Source organism: Erythrolamprus reginae, chromosome 1 (assembly GCF_031021105.1).
Source record: "Erythrolamprus reginae isolate rEryReg1 chromosome 1, rEryReg1.hap1, whole genome shotgun sequence".
NCBI classification, from domain to species: Eukaryota; Metazoa; Chordata; class Lepidosauria; order Squamata; family Dipsadidae; genus Erythrolamprus; species Erythrolamprus reginae.
Genome location: NC_091950.1, coordinates 220,638,413 through 220,655,715, shown reverse-complemented (window position 1 = coordinate 220,655,715; position 17,303 = coordinate 220,638,413). Strand labels below are relative to the sequence as shown.

Below are 17,303 nucleotides of genomic sequence, written 5' to 3'. Positions count from 1 at the left end.
CCAATTCTGGTCAAGCCATAAACCAGAACAATTGCATTCACACAACTCAAGTATTTAGTATACTCTTCAAGTCAGGCCTAGGAATTTCACTTTCCATACTAGAAGTGTAGTACTCTTACTCAACACACCTAAGGATGCAGAAAACATCTAACCATGTGCTGTTGGAACTTATTAACTTCCAACCTGCCATACATCTACTATTGGCTTGCATTGATGGTACCCATTCTGAATGACTGCTTTATAAGGGGCTTGGCCACTTATGTTAACCATGGTTTATTTTTCAGCATGCTCCCTTTTATTTTGAGCAGAAACCTAGTCAAAACCAGGCTACAATTAAGCTCTTGAGAAATCAGAAAGGCTATGTAGGAAGAAAAGTTTCAAGGCTTAACCCATGGGTTCCCAACCTTTTTTTAGCCATGCCCCACCCAAGCATCTCTAAAATCCTGATGCCCCTCCACCCATGACATATAATTCTAACTATTCAAAAAGTGAACTACTACACATGCAGAGGAAGCCTAGTTTAAAGCCATTAACTTGGTTTAAACAAGGTTCCAATTGCCCCCATTAAAAATAAAATTGGAAAACAGGACTTTAAACACTAGAATGGTTTATTTACTTGAGTACTGCACAACAGAAAAATCCTATGGTGCTCTAAAACTTCCATACCAGGAGAAAACTATACCCCAACATTTGATCAGCCTTTTTAATCTGAGGCTATGCAAACAGCTCCACTCTGCAAACAATATTTTAAGCTGTGGTTTCATGCCGGCTACATGCTGGTAGTGGTAGCACTAATAGAGCCATGGGAGAGTGCATTACAGCACAGCTGATTTCCCAAGGAAAACAGCAACTTATTCAGGACCCACAATGCATGTTTATTCCAAAAATGCCCTTTGGGCCTTCAGTTCCAAGCAAACATTGTCCAGCTGGAGCCGGAGGAGCAGTTCCTCAAGGAGGACTTCAATTTTTCTTTAGAATTTTTTTCCCCTTGACCAGCTTTTGTGCAACTTGACAGGAGAGGGCATCAAAGTTGTGGGAGGGGGGGAGAGAAAGGGAGGGGGAGTGAGAGAAGCCTGGAGCCAACTTACAAGCCCTAGTAAATGCCTCAGAGGAGGAGGGAGCCAAAGGGCCACTAGGCCGTCCTGCAACTAACTGCCCACTTCAACACTGGGGGGGGGGGGAGATAAAACCACGGTTTACACGCAGTTTTCTCTTCACTCGTTTGAAGTGTACCTATAAACTGTGCCTTTTCACCTGTTTGCCTCCAGTGCAACACTCCACCACAAAAAACTGGACAGTCGTCTGCCCTCTTTGATATCTCTGGAATGTAACTGACAATGAATTAAGCTGCCATTGGCCAGAGACTGTTGAGGCAAAGTCTTCCTAAAATTAATAGGAGCACAGGCAACATCAAATAGCATCCTAGAAAAAGGTACAACTGTGCACGCAGTTAGGATCTTATTGAAGTACAGTACTTTATGCCTCTTAGCTCATTTAAATAGGGTTTGATTGCCTTGTTTCATGGGCTGACATCACTTGAACCTGGGTTACTCTGACTGTGGAATTCCTTCCACATCTATATTCTGACTTTTTCTATATTCTGGAGCATCATCGTACATTTTTCAGGTCCCTCCATTTTCCCCTTTGGGAATGATTTAATATTGAGAATCTTGTCATCAAGTGAAGTGTAAGAGAAGATGACCTTCAAGATTGCTGTAACCCTACAGGGCTGCCATGTCTTGAAGAGCTGAGCTAGCAATGCTAGTAACAAATAGCACTTAGCCATTGCAAGTCCATGTCAAGGCTACAATCCTTTTCTGGGTTTTAAGTCAGGCTGCTTAAACACTACCCAAATCAGTCAAGTTTAAATCACAATACTGATTGATTGATAGGCTTGTTCCCATTTCTCAAAACTGAGAGAGAGAAAGAGAGAGAAGGAGAAAGAGCGGGGAGGGAGGGAGGGAGAGAGAGGGAGGGAGGGAGGGAAAGAGAGATATTTTAATTCTATATTGAATCTAAATGACTCTTTTTGTTTTATTTTGCATTTAAAAACTGCAACAGTTTGGGCAAAAGATATCCACAATTATATAATGCCAAGATGGAGGGAAGTGTTAATATTTTATTTTCCTCCTTCCAGTTCAGATCAAGCCAGCAGTTATCTCAATATACTGGAATCTGCGTTAAACAGTTTTTCTCAAATTCTGAGCCCTATCAAGTATTCCAGCAAGGAAAAATGAAGATATGCGTATATGGGAGAGAGATTCACAAATGGATTTTTTTACACAGAAGGCTGCTAAATGGCTTTTGCACCCCAATTCCTTTTACAAGCCAATCATCCTGGACCCGGTCGCTCAAAAAAAAAAAGCCGTTTGCAAACGTTAGTTGCGCTTGTGTTAAATTTTGTTTTTTTCCTAAGCAGCCTTCTGTGTAAAAAAATCCATTTGGGAACGAGGCTTGGGCGGCCGGGCACTGGGCCTGGGCCGGCACGAGTCTCGGAGTAAGTTTCTTTAAAATATAGGCGCATGGCAGTAGTTGGCCTTTCTCATCCTCCTGCAACAGCACTGCCACCACAGCAACATCGATAGCATCTGACTGAATGATAAATTGTCGCTCTGGGTCGGGATGCTGTAGGATTGGTTTCACTTCAATCTGTGAAAAGCTTTCTGGCAGTCCATTGTCCATCCAATGGGCTGTTTTGGCTTTGGTTTAGTGGGCCTTGGGCCTGTTTTTAGCAGTTTTGTCAGCGGCGGGGCTACTTCCGCGAATGACCGGCTGCGAAACCCAGAAAAATTTGCAGTTGCTTGAAGATGCCTGGGGGCTGCCAATTGAGTGCTGCTTTTACTTTCCCTGGGTCCATTGCTGGAGATACGGTATCTTATGATATTTGAATCTTTTGGGAATTCACATTCCAAAACATTTTAAAACTTTGTATATAGTTTGGCAGCTAAGAGTTTTTTCAAAACTTGATTTTGATGTGATAATATGCTTCCTTAAATCCAGCTTAGTGAATATCTTGCTCTTAGACAAGTGGTTTAGCAAGTCCTTCATGAGGGGGAGGGGGTAGGTGTTTTGCATGCAGACAGCATTGATCTCACGGAAGTCAAGACACAATCTGAACACCCCCCCCCCCGGTCTTTCTTCTCCTTGAATAACACAGGAGCTGCGACCCTTGATTTTGCTGGCTGGATGAACCCCCTCTCCAGGTTGCCATCATTGTACCTCCTCAGCTCCCCCAGTTCCTTCATGGAATACATATTTGGTTTCGAGAGCGTGGCTCCTGGTTTGAACTCTATTGCGCAGTCCCCAGATTGTTGAGGGGGAGATCGTTGCATTCTCCCTCACTAAACACCCTCTCTAGGTCTTGTTATTATCTCAGCACCTTCTGAAAATCTGGAAGAGTAGTTTCTCTTGCAGGGGCGACCAGTTGGGAATCAGCCAACCTCCCAGGCTTCAACTCTTCCTGGGGCTTCTGGTTCCCCAGGAGTTAGCTTCCATTACCCACCTTCCCATCTTATGGTGGATATCCACTTGTCTAGCCATGCCAACCCCATTGACAGTTTGGAGGTGACTATTAAGTGAATATGTTCGCGGTGCTGGCCCATCTGCAGTTCTACCAATTCAGTGAGAAGCATGGCAGGGGTCTTCCCAATCAGCAATCCATCTACTTGTTGGAAGCGGATAATGTTTGCAAGGGGCCAAGTACTAATCCCAGCCTCTCCACTACTAACTTCCTGATAAGACAATTCGAACAGCCTATGTCTCTCATAGCATCCACATCTCCCTTCTTCCCTGTCTCTGGCACCACAATTTTGGCTCTTATGATGAAAAGATGGACTGCTTCACTCACCACCAGATCATTCCATCTTGGAGTCACCCCCAGGCATCAGTGGGAGCTTCAGCATCCACAGAGGGGGGATGAGATTGGGACAGTTGCAGGGCCAAACATCCCAGTTCCGATGACTTCACTGGCCTTCTTTGAGGACCTGGAAGTGGGTGAGCATGATTGGGGCTGGCCATGGTTCCAAATGGGAAGAAGGGTCCTGGCACTTGAGGCAGGGCTGGTGTAACCAGATATGGTATCCGGGGGGGGGGGATTGTGATGCCCCAAATCAGGACCTCATTTGAACTGGCCAGGGATACCCATCAAAGACTGGCTGTGAGATGGAAGCAGAGCTCTCTCATCTCAACGGTATATGTTGCCTCTGATTTCCTCCACCCGGGGACCAAGGACAGTTCCGTACCCATTGAAGAACTCACCCCTCCAATCACCCCTTGCAAGGCCTGCTCCAGCAGAGAGAAGAATTCCAATGCCAGCTGGGTTATCTCTCCTTCTGTTTCCTGAGCACTTTCAGAGAGTTGAGAGTGTAGGATTTCAGTTTCCTCGTCTTCTGGCTTGCCCTTCCTTTCCATCTTCATGAGTTTTATACCACCCAGTCCCATTGGGATACCACCCAGTCCCATTGGGATACCACCCAGTTTTATACCACCCAGTCCCATTGGGATACCACCCAGTCCCATTGGGATTGGGCAGCATAGAAGTAATTAAATTAAATTAAATTAAATTAAATTAAATTAAATTAAATTAAATTAAATTAAATTAAATTAAATTAAATTAATTAAATTAAATTATTAAATTATTAAATTAAATTAAATTAAATTATTAAATTAAATGGAGTATGCGTGGAAAATGTTTACCCCATATGAGAGACATATTAGACCATTTGGCAAAAAAAAAGTTATTTAATGAGAAAGCATGCATAAGTGCACCAGCATGCCTACCATCCTTGTCCTAAGTTTCTCTCCAATGTCAGTGTTATTTCTTGATATACTACCAATACATACTTACCAAAAAATAAATTAAATAAATAAAAAGCATCAATTGCATTTTTACTTCTACCTCATTTCCTAGCAAAGCAGAAACACATGCTTCAGATGCATCACAAATGGCTGTTAGGTCATGACCTCCTTCAAGAGCCAGAATAATTCGTCCTCCAGCCAGCCCCATAAGCTGTTTTGTGAGGTATCCAAAGCCTGAGGAAAAGCAGAATAACAATAAGCACACAAACAAAAAAATGTCACCTGAAAAAAATCAGAAATATTTCAAATCATTGTCTCCATTTTCAAACTTATTCTAATATATAATGTATATAGAGCCGAGGTGGCGCAGCACATAGAGTGCAGTACTGCAGGCCACAAAAGCTGACTGTAGATCTGCAGGTCAGTGGTTCAAATCTCATCACCAGCTTAAGGTTGACTCAGCTTTCCATCTTTCCGAGGTGGGTAAAATGAGGACCCGGATTGTGGGGGCATTATGCTGGCTCTGTTAAAAAATGCTATTGCTAACATGTTGTAAGCCACCCTGAGTCTAAGGAGAAGGGTGGCATAAAAAATCAAATAAATTATAATATAATATAATATAATATAATATAATATAATATAATAATAATACAATACAATGCAATATACATAGTCTGCTTCAAATTTAATTTGAATTTTAATGCAGATTTAATAAATTGCTGTATTTCAGCAATAAATTTTTGGCATGCAAGATAAAATAATGCCAATAATGCCCATATGCCAGTTCTGTCCTATCTCTGACTCTCTAATCTTTTGTTTTTTATTTATATATTATACACACAAAACAAACATTTAAAAGCATTGGATACTTTATGACCATCCTGTAACTTATTCCAAATAATGATATTTCCATAATATATACTATTATTGTTATTTATATTTCATTCTTCCATAAGCATCCCTCGTTTCTGATAATTTTTACTAATCCTCCTCTTTCTATCCCTATTTCCCAAATTGTTTGACTGTTTTGTGTCTATTTTTCTTTTCTCACCATTGATAAAATTCTCCCACATTTTATAATAATCTGCCTCATCCTTGTCTTTCATTTCCATTATTAGTATGTCCATTTCTGCACATGCCATTATTTTTCTATTAACTCGTTATTGGTGGGTATATTTTCATTTTTCCAGCTTTGTTGCTTTTATACAAAATTAAATAAAATTGACTTTTTTCATATTTTTTGTGAGCTATTTCAAGTAGAAATAGTTCTGGTGTTTTTTCAGTATTTCTTCCAAGTATTTATTCTAATCAAAATTGCACATTGTTTCAATATGTCTTTGGTTTGCTGCATAGCCACCATATCTGATCATATGAATCATTTGCTATTTTACATTTCCAACATTTTGATGAACGTTTATTATCAATTTTGCTAATTGTGTTGTTGTCCTATGCCACCTATAGGACATTTTCTATAAATTTTCTTTGTATGTAGTGGCTAATGTCAATTTTTAATTTCTGCTCCATAGAGCTTGCCATTTCTCTGTCGATATTACATCCAAAATTTTGAGCCCACTTGACTATTGTTCCTTTGACCTGTTCCTCTGACTCTCTAATCTTTAGAGAGATTAGGCACAGGAAAGACTTCCCAAAGAAGCTAGAGCTCACCTTCTAGACCTGAGGTGAGCTTTCCTAAGAGCGGTGGAGTGGGGAAATGGAAAGCACAGTCACAGTCCCATTTAGCAATCACTGGACTTAACCAAAGAGCTGCTTATCCCAATTGTGATCACAAAATAATGACCAACAGTACCATTTTTGCATTTCCTGATATCACTTAAATTCCATAAAGAGTGAAATGAGAACAGTGATTACTAAATTTGAAACTAAATGTCAATATAAATATGTAGAATTTAATAGCCTGAAAGAACTTACATTTTGAGGATAGGTTATATCCCCCAAGGGGTGCAGGATGACCTTCTACTGCATCAAAACCAGATGATACCAGTACAACATCTGGAGCAAATTCATGAGCAATAGGCATTACTATTGTCCTTCATCATGAATAGCCAATCCCCAAAAGAAAAAAAGGCAGAAAACAGATTATTATACCTCACCAAGATACTAAACAATTCGGTTTCCTACCTCATTGGCATTTTCAACACAAATAAAAAACAATGAATGAGAAAAGAACTAGAGAAGATGCCAAAGATACAAGCAAATACTGTAGCTTATACTGTAAAGGAGAACTTCTGAAGTTTACCATTTTCCTTTATAGCTACAGAAAAAATGGACATTGATCTACATATTTATGAATAGTTGCACAGAAAGTAATGAATTATGACATCATACATGTGAAATAAGGCTAACTAGGTACAACTAAATTTACTTAGTCCTGACTGAAATGATTAGCACTTAAGAAATTAAACTGTACAGCTGTCAATTATTTTAATTTCATAATATTAAGTTTAAAATGCACGCTTCATTTTAAATACAGGGCCTAAAGCAAAGGTCTTCAAAATTAACAACTTTAAGACTTGTGGATTTCAACTACCCTAATTCTCCAGCCAGCATAGCTGGAGAATTCTGGGAGTTGAAGTCCACAAGTCTTAAAGTTGCCAGGTTTGGGGACCCCTGGCCTAATGCATTAATGGTGAATTTAAGGATGTGGAGCACTGTTGTCACTTCTGTGAGGGACAAAGTACTCCTCGTTCCTGTTGGTTGCATATACCATGTTTTCCCGAAAATAAAACAGGGGCTTATATTTTTTGACACCCCCCCCCCTAAAAATGCCCCTGGCCTTATTGGGGGCATTATTATTTTCAGGGCAGAGGAGGTGCCTTACCTGCAACCTCAAAATTGCACCCCACTGTGAGATGTGCGTCCAACCTGGGACTTGTAGCTCCATTGCGTTCCTTAACATTTTGTCCAGGGAAGAAAGTCCATTGTACTGGTAAAACAATTTACTACGAGTTCAAACTTCTTGAACTAGTGAGATGGGCTTTCTTCCCTGGACACAACGCTGAGGAATGCAACAGAGCTACAAACCCCATGTAGGACGTGCATCTCGCGGTCCACCCCACCCAGACCCACCTCACCTGCCACTTCACCTGCCACCTCCAAATTGCATCCTACCACTAGACTGATGTCTGCTTAATATCTGTTCAAAGTTACAATGTGTTATCTTCCAGCTCTTGTAAAATGTCATATGATCATGATCATGGCAATGTCATATGATCATGATCATGGCAATGTCATATGATCATGATCATGGCAAAAATCTTGGCATGCAATTGTCATTTGCAATCTTCCTTTGCTGGCTTCCCCAGAAAATCAATGTTGGGACGTTTGCCACTTGCTGAGAGGACTCCATTTTGTCTTCAAAGGCTGATTTACAAAAGGGCTGAAAATCCAAGTTCATTGGAGCAATTTCCTTCTGTACACAGGGGGGTTGAACTTGACAGGCAGCTTTTTCACTCTGTTTCTTTAACAATCTCCCAAAAATTACTAGGGGTGCTGGGATTGTGGTTTTTGAGTGAGGATATCAAGTGACTTAATGATACCTTTGTTCAGTGCCTGAGATTCCAATCCAATTGTGGTTGTACATTAAGGACTATGTATATGTGTCCCATAACATTTAAAATTGAGGAGATATAGGAGCTATGTGCAGAATAGTTGGAATGTTGAAATGTGGGTTTTTGAACTTTTAACAAAAACAAGTTGGCCATCTCACTATATTAAGGGTAGGATTTTTTTGGAAAATAAATCTCTATGTTGTCTACCTGACTTATAAATTTAGTTTTTGTTTAGAATTAATGCTATTTAAAAAATAATAATATGGCACATGCTTTCTTTTAGGCCAGTGGTTTTTTTTCAAATGTGGTCCCAAAACTCCTGGAGAGTGCCTCAAGAGAGAGCCTTAATCTCAAGGAGCCTTGAAATTAAAATTATTTGCCAGCCTATGCTAAAAAACAATTTGTATTAAATCCCATCAAACAATAACGAGAAGCAGTAGCTGTAGCAAATGCATCAATTTTAATTTTTTTAAAATAGTAAATATCAATAAATAGAACCCACATAAACAAAGGCTCTTTCAGGGTCCTCCGTAATTTTTAAAAGTGGGAAGGGGTCCTCCAGAAAAAAAAAAAGACACTTAAGTTCTATAAATAAAGGCTGTCCCAGTGCCTTGACTTTATTAAAATGAGACTTACTCATCAAAAACTACAAGATAAAATGTTATAGAAGGAATATACATTGAAAAAAATCATTATTAACATAAATAGCATGAAAAATATGATGTGAGAAGCATATCATAAACAAAAAAATATAAAGAAAGATAAATTTCATACATCAAAACTTGTATTGCCTTTATGTAACATATTTCATTTTTTATAATCATAAGGCTTAGCATAAGTATACAAATCTCAATATTGTTAACATATTCCTAATGATCCACCAAGCTAAGAAATACTTGTAAATTAAGAATTACCTGAAAGCAGTCATGTATTCTGGGTCTCCTATTGGTGGATTAAGACCCCCAGTAAATGCTATATTTACATTAAAGCCAACACCTAATCCTATGCCAACCTAAGAAATAGACAAAGAAGAAAAAGAATGAAATACATTATGTATCTAGGAAACAGTAGCGGGTTCCTGCCGGTATGGCTAATTGTGCGCAGCTCCGTGACTCTGGCTCTGGCGCACGAGTTCAAGCACAATTTTGCTTCTTGCACCTGTGCAGGTAGCAAACCTTTGCACAGGGACGCACATGTGTGCGTGTTTTGACAAGATTTTTTGCTTCCATGCATGCATCCTAGCAAAAAACCTTGGCAAAACATGCATGCACATGTGTCCCTGTACAAGATTTTGCGCTCAAATCCACACTCGTGTGCCAGAGCCACAGAGCTGCATGCAATTAGCCATACCGGCAGGAACCCACTACTGCTAGGAAACATTAATATCTATAAGATTATTTGTTTAACAGCATTTCAAATCATTTAGAAAATACAACAATGTAGAAATTTTGAATGCTTCTCTTACACTATTACAACAGTGTGATTACAATATAAAGGTACAAGCAATATTAACTTTTAAATACATTCATGACACTATCATATTCATGACATTATCTGTTGTGTATGCCTGCTGAGTTCCTAGTCACTGCCTTTTTTGGTATTTTTTTTCTCTAGAGTTTTCATATATATCAATCAATATATATACTTAAAATTCATTGATAACATACACAATTATACATTTTTATCCAATCAACCATATATCAGTATCTTATTTTCATTTCTTTACACTCCCCCTACCTCCTTCTCCTTCTTCTCTACCCTTTCCTACTTCCATCTACTCCTTCTCTTCTCCCTTCACATTCTATTTCCTCTTTCTCCTTCTTTGCCTTTCCTTGAGTGATTTTTATCTTAATTCGTCTTGCATTGAACAGACTGATGGCATATTCCCACATATTTTTAAACTATCAGCGTCTCTTTCATAATCATTATTTTTATATTATTTCTGTACGTATAGCTCTTTACTCTAGGTATATGTTCTTATAGTTAGGGACATGATCAATGCCACAGTGGCATGGAGCTCCATGCACTTCGCAGGGGAATCCCGAATCTCAGATGTTAGGAGACCTGGTACGAGTAAGTATTGGGGTCAGAACCGTGAGGGATGGGGACAAAGAGAAGCAATGGTTGGTGGACTGGGAGTGTGTGTGGTAAACCCACCAGGGGACTGTGCATCTCAGCCAGCAGCTGCAGAAGACAAACTGCTGTCGTCCTAGCTGTGGTAGTCACAAATGGAAGGATAGACTGAAGAGAGCTGGGGTGGCACAGCAGGTAGAGTGCTAAAGCCACTGAAGCTGACTGTAGATTTGTAGGTCAGCGGTTCAAATCTCATCACTGGCTCAAGGTTGACTCAGTTTTCCATCTTTCCGAGGTGGGTAAAATGAGGACCCGGATTGTGGGGGCAATATGCTGGCTCTGTTAATTTTTTTTTTAATTTTTTTTTATTAATTTTCATAAAATAAACAGACACACATACAAACATTAAACATAAAGTGGGGGTGTATTTCCCCCGCTTCTTTTGAAAGTATACATTCAAGTACAGAAAAATAATACATAATTGAATATATGTTAAATGTTAAAAGATCTAGTAATTTTGGGTTAAAGTTTTACAAATCTTAAGTACAATGTAAATATTAGGTAAAATTCTTAATATATTGCTTATACGTAAACTAATATAGCATAGTCATCAAAAAATACCTTTAATGTAGTTTTAACTACTATACTAATATACCATATTCATCAAACAAAACATTTAAACTAATTTCAACTACTATACGTATATAAACCAAAATTCTTAATATGTTACTTATACATAAACTACTATATCATAATCATCAAAAAATACATTTAAACTAATATTAATATTGTTATCACCTAGGTAAAAACAAATACAAAAAATTAACTAAAAATAAATGTATATATCTTATTTTTTCTTATCTATCCATTTATAAACATTGTTCCATGTTTCATAAAATTTAGTATCTTCTTGATCATTTAATCGTCTTGTCATCATGTCCATTTCAGCGCAATCTAATATTTTAACTATAACTTCTTCTTCCTTGGGGATTTCCTCCCCCTTCCAATTTTGCGCATATATTATTCTAGCCGCAGTTAATATGTGTATAATTAATTAAAGAATTTCTTTCTTGTAAGTCTGATTGGTAACTCCTAATAAGTAGAATTCCGGGGTATCATCTATATCTTGCTTTACTATTTCTTTTAATATTTTCTCTATCATCTTCCAGTATATTTTAGCTTTACCACATGTCCACCATTGATGGTAATAGGTTCCTATATCCTTCTTACATTTCCAGCATAATGGGGATGTTTTGGGAAACATTTTTGCTATCCTATTTGGTGGGAGATGCCATCTGTAGAACATTTTGATTTGGTTTTCTTTTAATGAGACTGATTTGGTCATTTTCCAGTTGTTAATCCAAACTTTCTCCCATGTGTCTATGACGATTTCCTTGCCAATATTTCTACACCATCTTATCATAGTATCTTTTAAAGTCAACTCTATGTTTTTATGAGCAATGAGGAATTTATATATTTTCCCTATCATTTTTATTGGATTAGTAGTAATTAGATTGCTTAACAGATTCTTACTTTTATTAAAAATATAAAGAGTTTTATCCTTCTGGTATCTAGATCGAATCTGGGCATAGTGCCACCAGTCTATTATTATCCCTTCTTCTTGTAATTTAATCCTAGATTTTAGCTTCATCTGGTCGTTTAGTAGTTCTTTATATCTATAAGATATTTTCTTGTCTTTTATGGACTTTGGATGCGTTATTGCTTCTAGGGGGGCTAGCCATTCTGGGATATTTAAGAAGTGATTTTTCTTTATGTCTTTCCAGACTTCTAGTAGATACTTCCTTAATGTATGCCTTTTAAAATATGAGTGATTTTTTTCCTTGTCGTACCATACAAATGCATGCCATCCAAGCATGAGATCATGTTCTTCTAAGTTTAATATTCTTTTGTTCTCTAGAGTTATTCAATCTCTAACCCATGTTAATGCGGCAGCCTGATAATATAATTTCCAATTTGGAAGGCCAAATCCTCCTCTTTCTTTGATATCTTCTAGACAATTTATTTTTATCCTTGCTTTTTTCCCTTGCCATATAAATTTTTTAACTAGGTTTGTCAAAGTTTTAAAAAAGATTCCCCCTGGATTTATTGGAATTACCTGGAAGAGAAATAAAACCTTGGGTAAAATATTCATCTTAATTGTTGCAACTCTTCCTAAAAATGATATTTTCAGGTTATTCCACATTACTAAATCTTTTTTAATTTCTGTTAGTAATTTTGTATAGTTATCATTTTTTAATGTTATTGTTTTCGCTGTTAAATTTATTCCTAGGTATTTTACTTTTTTAACAGTCTTTATTCCAGAAATGCTTTCTAATTTGATTTCTTGTGTTTTGTTCATATTTTTAGTTTAAAAATGTGTTTTACTTTTGTTTATCTTTAAACCTACTACCTTTCCATATTGTTCAATAGCTTGCAGTAAAGTAGGAACTGTTGTTATCGGTTCTTCAATTATGAACGTTAAGTCATCTGCAAAGGCTTGGACTTTATAAGTTTCATCTCCTACAGTTAAACCTTTTATTTTAGGATCCGCTCTTATTTTAATTAATAGAGTTTCAAGAATCATAATAAATAGCAATGGTGATATAGGACAACCTTGACGAACTCCCTTATTTATATCAAGTGTTGGTAATTGATTATTGTTCAATATTATGTTGGTTGTTTGTTTTGAATATATAGTATCTATTAAGTTAACAAATTTTGGGCCAAATCTCATTTTATTTAATTGCATTTTTATGAATATCCAATTGACGTTATCAAAGGCCTTTTGAGCGTCTAGAAACATTAAAGATGCTGTCTTGCCTGGATATTGTTCATAATACTCTAGTGTGTTTATTACTGTTCTAAGATTATTTCTAATTTGTCTCCCTGGTAGAAACCCATTTTGGTCTTGGTGTATTATTCCATTTATAACTCTTTTGAGTCTGTCTGCATAAATGGCAATAAATATCTTGTAATCTACATTTAATAATGATATGGGCCTATAGTTTTTTATTTTTTCTGGGTCTGTGCCCGGTTTGTGTATTAAAGTTGTTAGTGATTCTGACCAAGATTTAGGAATTTTACCCTCAAGTCTACATAGATTGAAAGTTTCTAACATGTGGTTTCTTATTGTTTCATTTTCTATCTTGTACCATTCTGCCGGTATGGCGTCTGGGCCAGTGGCCTTATTGCTTTTCTGTTTTTTAATTGTTGTTAGGAGTTCTTCCATTGTTATTGGTCCATCCATGGTGGCCTGTTGGTCTTCTGTTATTTGTGGTAATTTTGAAGCTTGTAAATAGTTAAAGACTTCATCTTCGCTAACATTATCTTTAGCATATAGATCTTTATAAAAATTATACACAATGTCTGCCTTTCCTTCTGTATCATATTTTATTGTACCATCTTTGTCTTCTAGTTTTTTAATTAATTTTGATTGGCTCTGTTTTCTAAGTTTATATGCTAGCCATCTGCCTGGTTTATTTGCGTGTTCAAAATAGTGTTGCTTTGCTCTTTTAATTTTTTCAGTTATTTGGTTTTGTTCTATGATTCTAATTTTATGTTTAATTACATTTATTTCTGTTTTTAAATCTCTGTTCTTGATGTGTTGCTGCGATAAAAATTCTAATTGTTTTAATTCATTTATTAATTGTGCATACTTTAATTTGTTTTCCTTGTTATATTTTGCTATGTAGGATATTGTTAATCCTCTTATGTAAGCTTTAACTGTACCCCATAAGTTCTGTGGAGTGGTATCTGAAGTTTTGTTGATTTCAAAAAATATTTTTAGTTCCTTTTCGATCCAATCCTTATATTTCTTGTCATTTAATATGTTTCTATTCATCCGCCAGTTGTTCTGTTTGTTATTCATTCTCATAGAAACCACTATTGGATTGTGATCGGCCCATGTATTGACGTCTATCTCTACCTCTCTTATTTGTTCTGCAACCATTTTTGGTGCCCATACCATATCTATTCTTGTCCAAATTTTATGGGGGTTAGAGTAGAAGGTATATTGTCTCTTATGGGGGTGTCTTTCCCTCCAAATATCATTTAGCAATAGTTCCGCTTTCATTTTTTGAAAAGTACTAGGTAGCAAATTCCTTCTTGTTTTTTTGCTTTTTTTCCTTTTATTGTTACCTCCCCCCCCTGAATGGTCTAATTGTCTGTTCGCGATAGCATTAAAATCACCTATTATTAATACGTTTTCAATAGCTAGGTCTATTATTATTTGATGTAAATTTTTATAAAATGTCATTTGATCTTCATTAGGAGCATAGATAGAAACAACAACTAGAGGTCTAGGTTCAATATCAACTTGTACAATCAATATTCTACCCTCATTATCCTTAAATATTTGTTTGGAATTTATAGAATTCTCAACATACATCACTACACCTCTTTTTTTTTTATCTGCTAATGCAGCATACATTTTTCCAATTTTGGGATTCAACAGTAATTTTTGGTTATTTTTTTTAATATGCACTTCTTGTAATATTGCAATTTGAGCATTTTGATTTCTAATTTTAGAAAAAAATTGTTTCCTTTTCCTTGGTTCATTAAGTCCATTGACGTTTACAGAAAAGATTTTTAAATCTTTACTTATTGTCATTTAGTAGGTTTTTTGGTTTCTCGCTGAGGTTGAACTCTTCTGGCACCTTGGTCCTGCTCTATTACCTGAGCAGTAGCCCCCAGATCTTCTTCTTGCTGGGTTGCTAATTTTTCCCCTGGTTGTTGTTGAACTGGTTGTTGTTCAACCACTTGTTGCTTATTTGTATAGTCCAGGCGGCTGATGCCACTATTTTCAAAAAAGTACATAGCTTGTTCTACATTTTCCAATTTGTATCTTGTGGAGCGCCATGTCAGAGAAAGACCTTGTGGAATAAGCCAACGGTAAGTTATATTTTCTTTGATCAAAATTCTAGTTAGAAAGTGGTAATCTCTTCTGCTTTCTCTGACGCTTCTTGGAACTTGTTTTAATATTTTTATTTCAACTCCTTGATGTTGGAGTTTGGAGTTTCTTGACCAATGGAGTATGTCATCTCGCAAAGCTTTTCTTGTGAATTTGATGTGTATCTCTCTTGGGAGGTTGTGGCGACGAATGTAACTATTCGAAGTTCTGTAAACTTCATCGATTTCTTTCAGTAGTGCTGTGGGATCCTCTTGGAGTATTCCTCCAATAGTTTCAGCCATAGTCATTTTTAAATCTTCATCTTTTTCCTCTTTTATATTCTGAAATCGTAGTCCATACGAAGCACGTTGCATCTCCAACTGAGTGATTGATTCATCATATCTTCTGTATCTTGCATCAGCTCTCCCTTCAAGGTAGTCCATTCTTTTTTCATTTTTGTCAGATTTCTCTTCCACTTTTTTAACTCGGTCATCACTTTCTTGTAGTGTTTGTTGGATCTCCTTTATCTGGTCTTTCATCTCTCCCATATCAACTTTCAATTGAGCCATCTCCATTTTAAATTCTGCCAAGTCTGCTTTTATAGCTTCTCTTTGTTGTGTTGCATCCTCTTTTATGGCCTCTCTTTGTTGGGTAGCATCTTCTTGAGATTTAAACATAAAGTCCTTCAAAGTATTTAAAGTTTCTTGTAGTGTTGCAAAATTAGACTGCATTGTTTTATCTTTGTCTTTGTCCTTGGTAGACATGGTTAACACCTGGTGCGACGGGGAAGGATGCGGAGACCCTTGTGGAGAGGGAATTGTTGCTGTAGTTTGTTTTTTAACCGTTTTAACAAAGGTTGAGGTACTTGACATTATCAAATTTGAATCCACTGTTTAAAATTTAAATTAGTTTAAATTAGTTTCAATTTATATGTAGTGAAAGGAAAAGAATTCCTATAAATTCCAAATCTGTTCAATCTATTTTGTTAACAATTTCCCTTGAAATATGACTATATGTACCAATTCAATTACTAACAAAATTCAAAGTATATTGTTATTTTTAAAACTTTAAATATGCAATGCCAAAAGGAGCAGGTGTAAAACTTTTTTAAAAAATAAGAGAAAAGTAAGAGTTAAAAATAAGTAGTCTGGTAGGAGGGCAAGATAAATTAAAAAAGGAAAAATATTAGCTATTCATAAAAAATAAAAGAGAGCATAGAAAAGGAAAATTATGGAAGAAGAAAAGGAGAGGGAGAGAGGAGAGAAGAGAAAATTAGTAAAAGGAGTGGAGAGAATTGTTCTAGGGGAGAGAAAAAAAAGGAGGTGATATTTTAATTCAGCTAGTTAAAATAGAGCAGGGAACCAAGGTTTGTTAACAATGCATATGCTTCAAATCAGGTTTCTTTTAAAAATAGCAGTGCACAAAAGAAAAAAGAAAGAAAAGAATCAAAGAGAAATCAGGGGAAAAAAAGAATAATTATTCAAAAAACACAATATCAGTATTATATACTTATGTTCTTCTTATAGGTCGAGTAGTTGTGCTGAAGAGTAAGGGATGTAAATCCAAATATCAAAGGATAAAGTTATGTTTAATTCCAGTTTCAAGTTCAAAGGGAAAGTCAAATTAGTAGTTTTCTTGTGCTTAAAATGAAGTCAGTTTATTTTCCAAGTTCAAGACAGAAGCAGAGAAGCAAATCCCAAGATGGAGTCAGGTTAAAATTCGTACAGCAAGGCAGATGTTAAAAAGTTCTCAGCAAATACAGTGAACCCTCGATCATCGCGAGGGTTCCGTTCCAGGACCCCAAGCGATGATCGATTTTTCGCGAAGTAGCGGTGCGGAAGTAAAAACACCATCTGCGCGTGCGCAGATGGTGTTTTTACTTCCACTGCCGCCCGCCCTTCGCCCGCCCACCCCGTTGCTCGCGCCTGGGGTGCGCGCGCGCTTGGGGACACCCTAGCTCCGCTTCCCAGCTGGGA

General features: G+C 36.9%; 1 protein-coding gene across 6 annotated transcripts in view; it reads right to left on the bottom strand.

Annotated features, from left to right (window-relative positions):
* LOC139156524 (histone deacetylase 4) overlaps positions 1-17,303 on the bottom strand; it is an 815,291-nt gene that overhangs the window by 97,619 nt on the left and 700,369 nt on the right. For 4 of the 6 annotated variants that reach the window (XM_070732257.1, XM_070732259.1, XM_070732258.1 and 1 more), the window contains 3 exons: positions 9,281-9,378; positions 6,727-6,845; positions 4,898-5,031 (listed from right to left, as the gene is read on the bottom strand). In XM_070732257.1, coding sequence (XP_070588358.1) covers positions 4,898-5,031; positions 6,727-6,845; positions 9,281-9,378 — 351 coding nt within the window. Of the gene's footprint in view, positions 1-4,897; positions 5,032-6,726; positions 6,846-9,280; positions 9,379-17,303 lie in introns of those variants that run through there. The other 2 variants (XR_011557327.1, XM_070732261.1) reach the window with 2 other exon arrangements.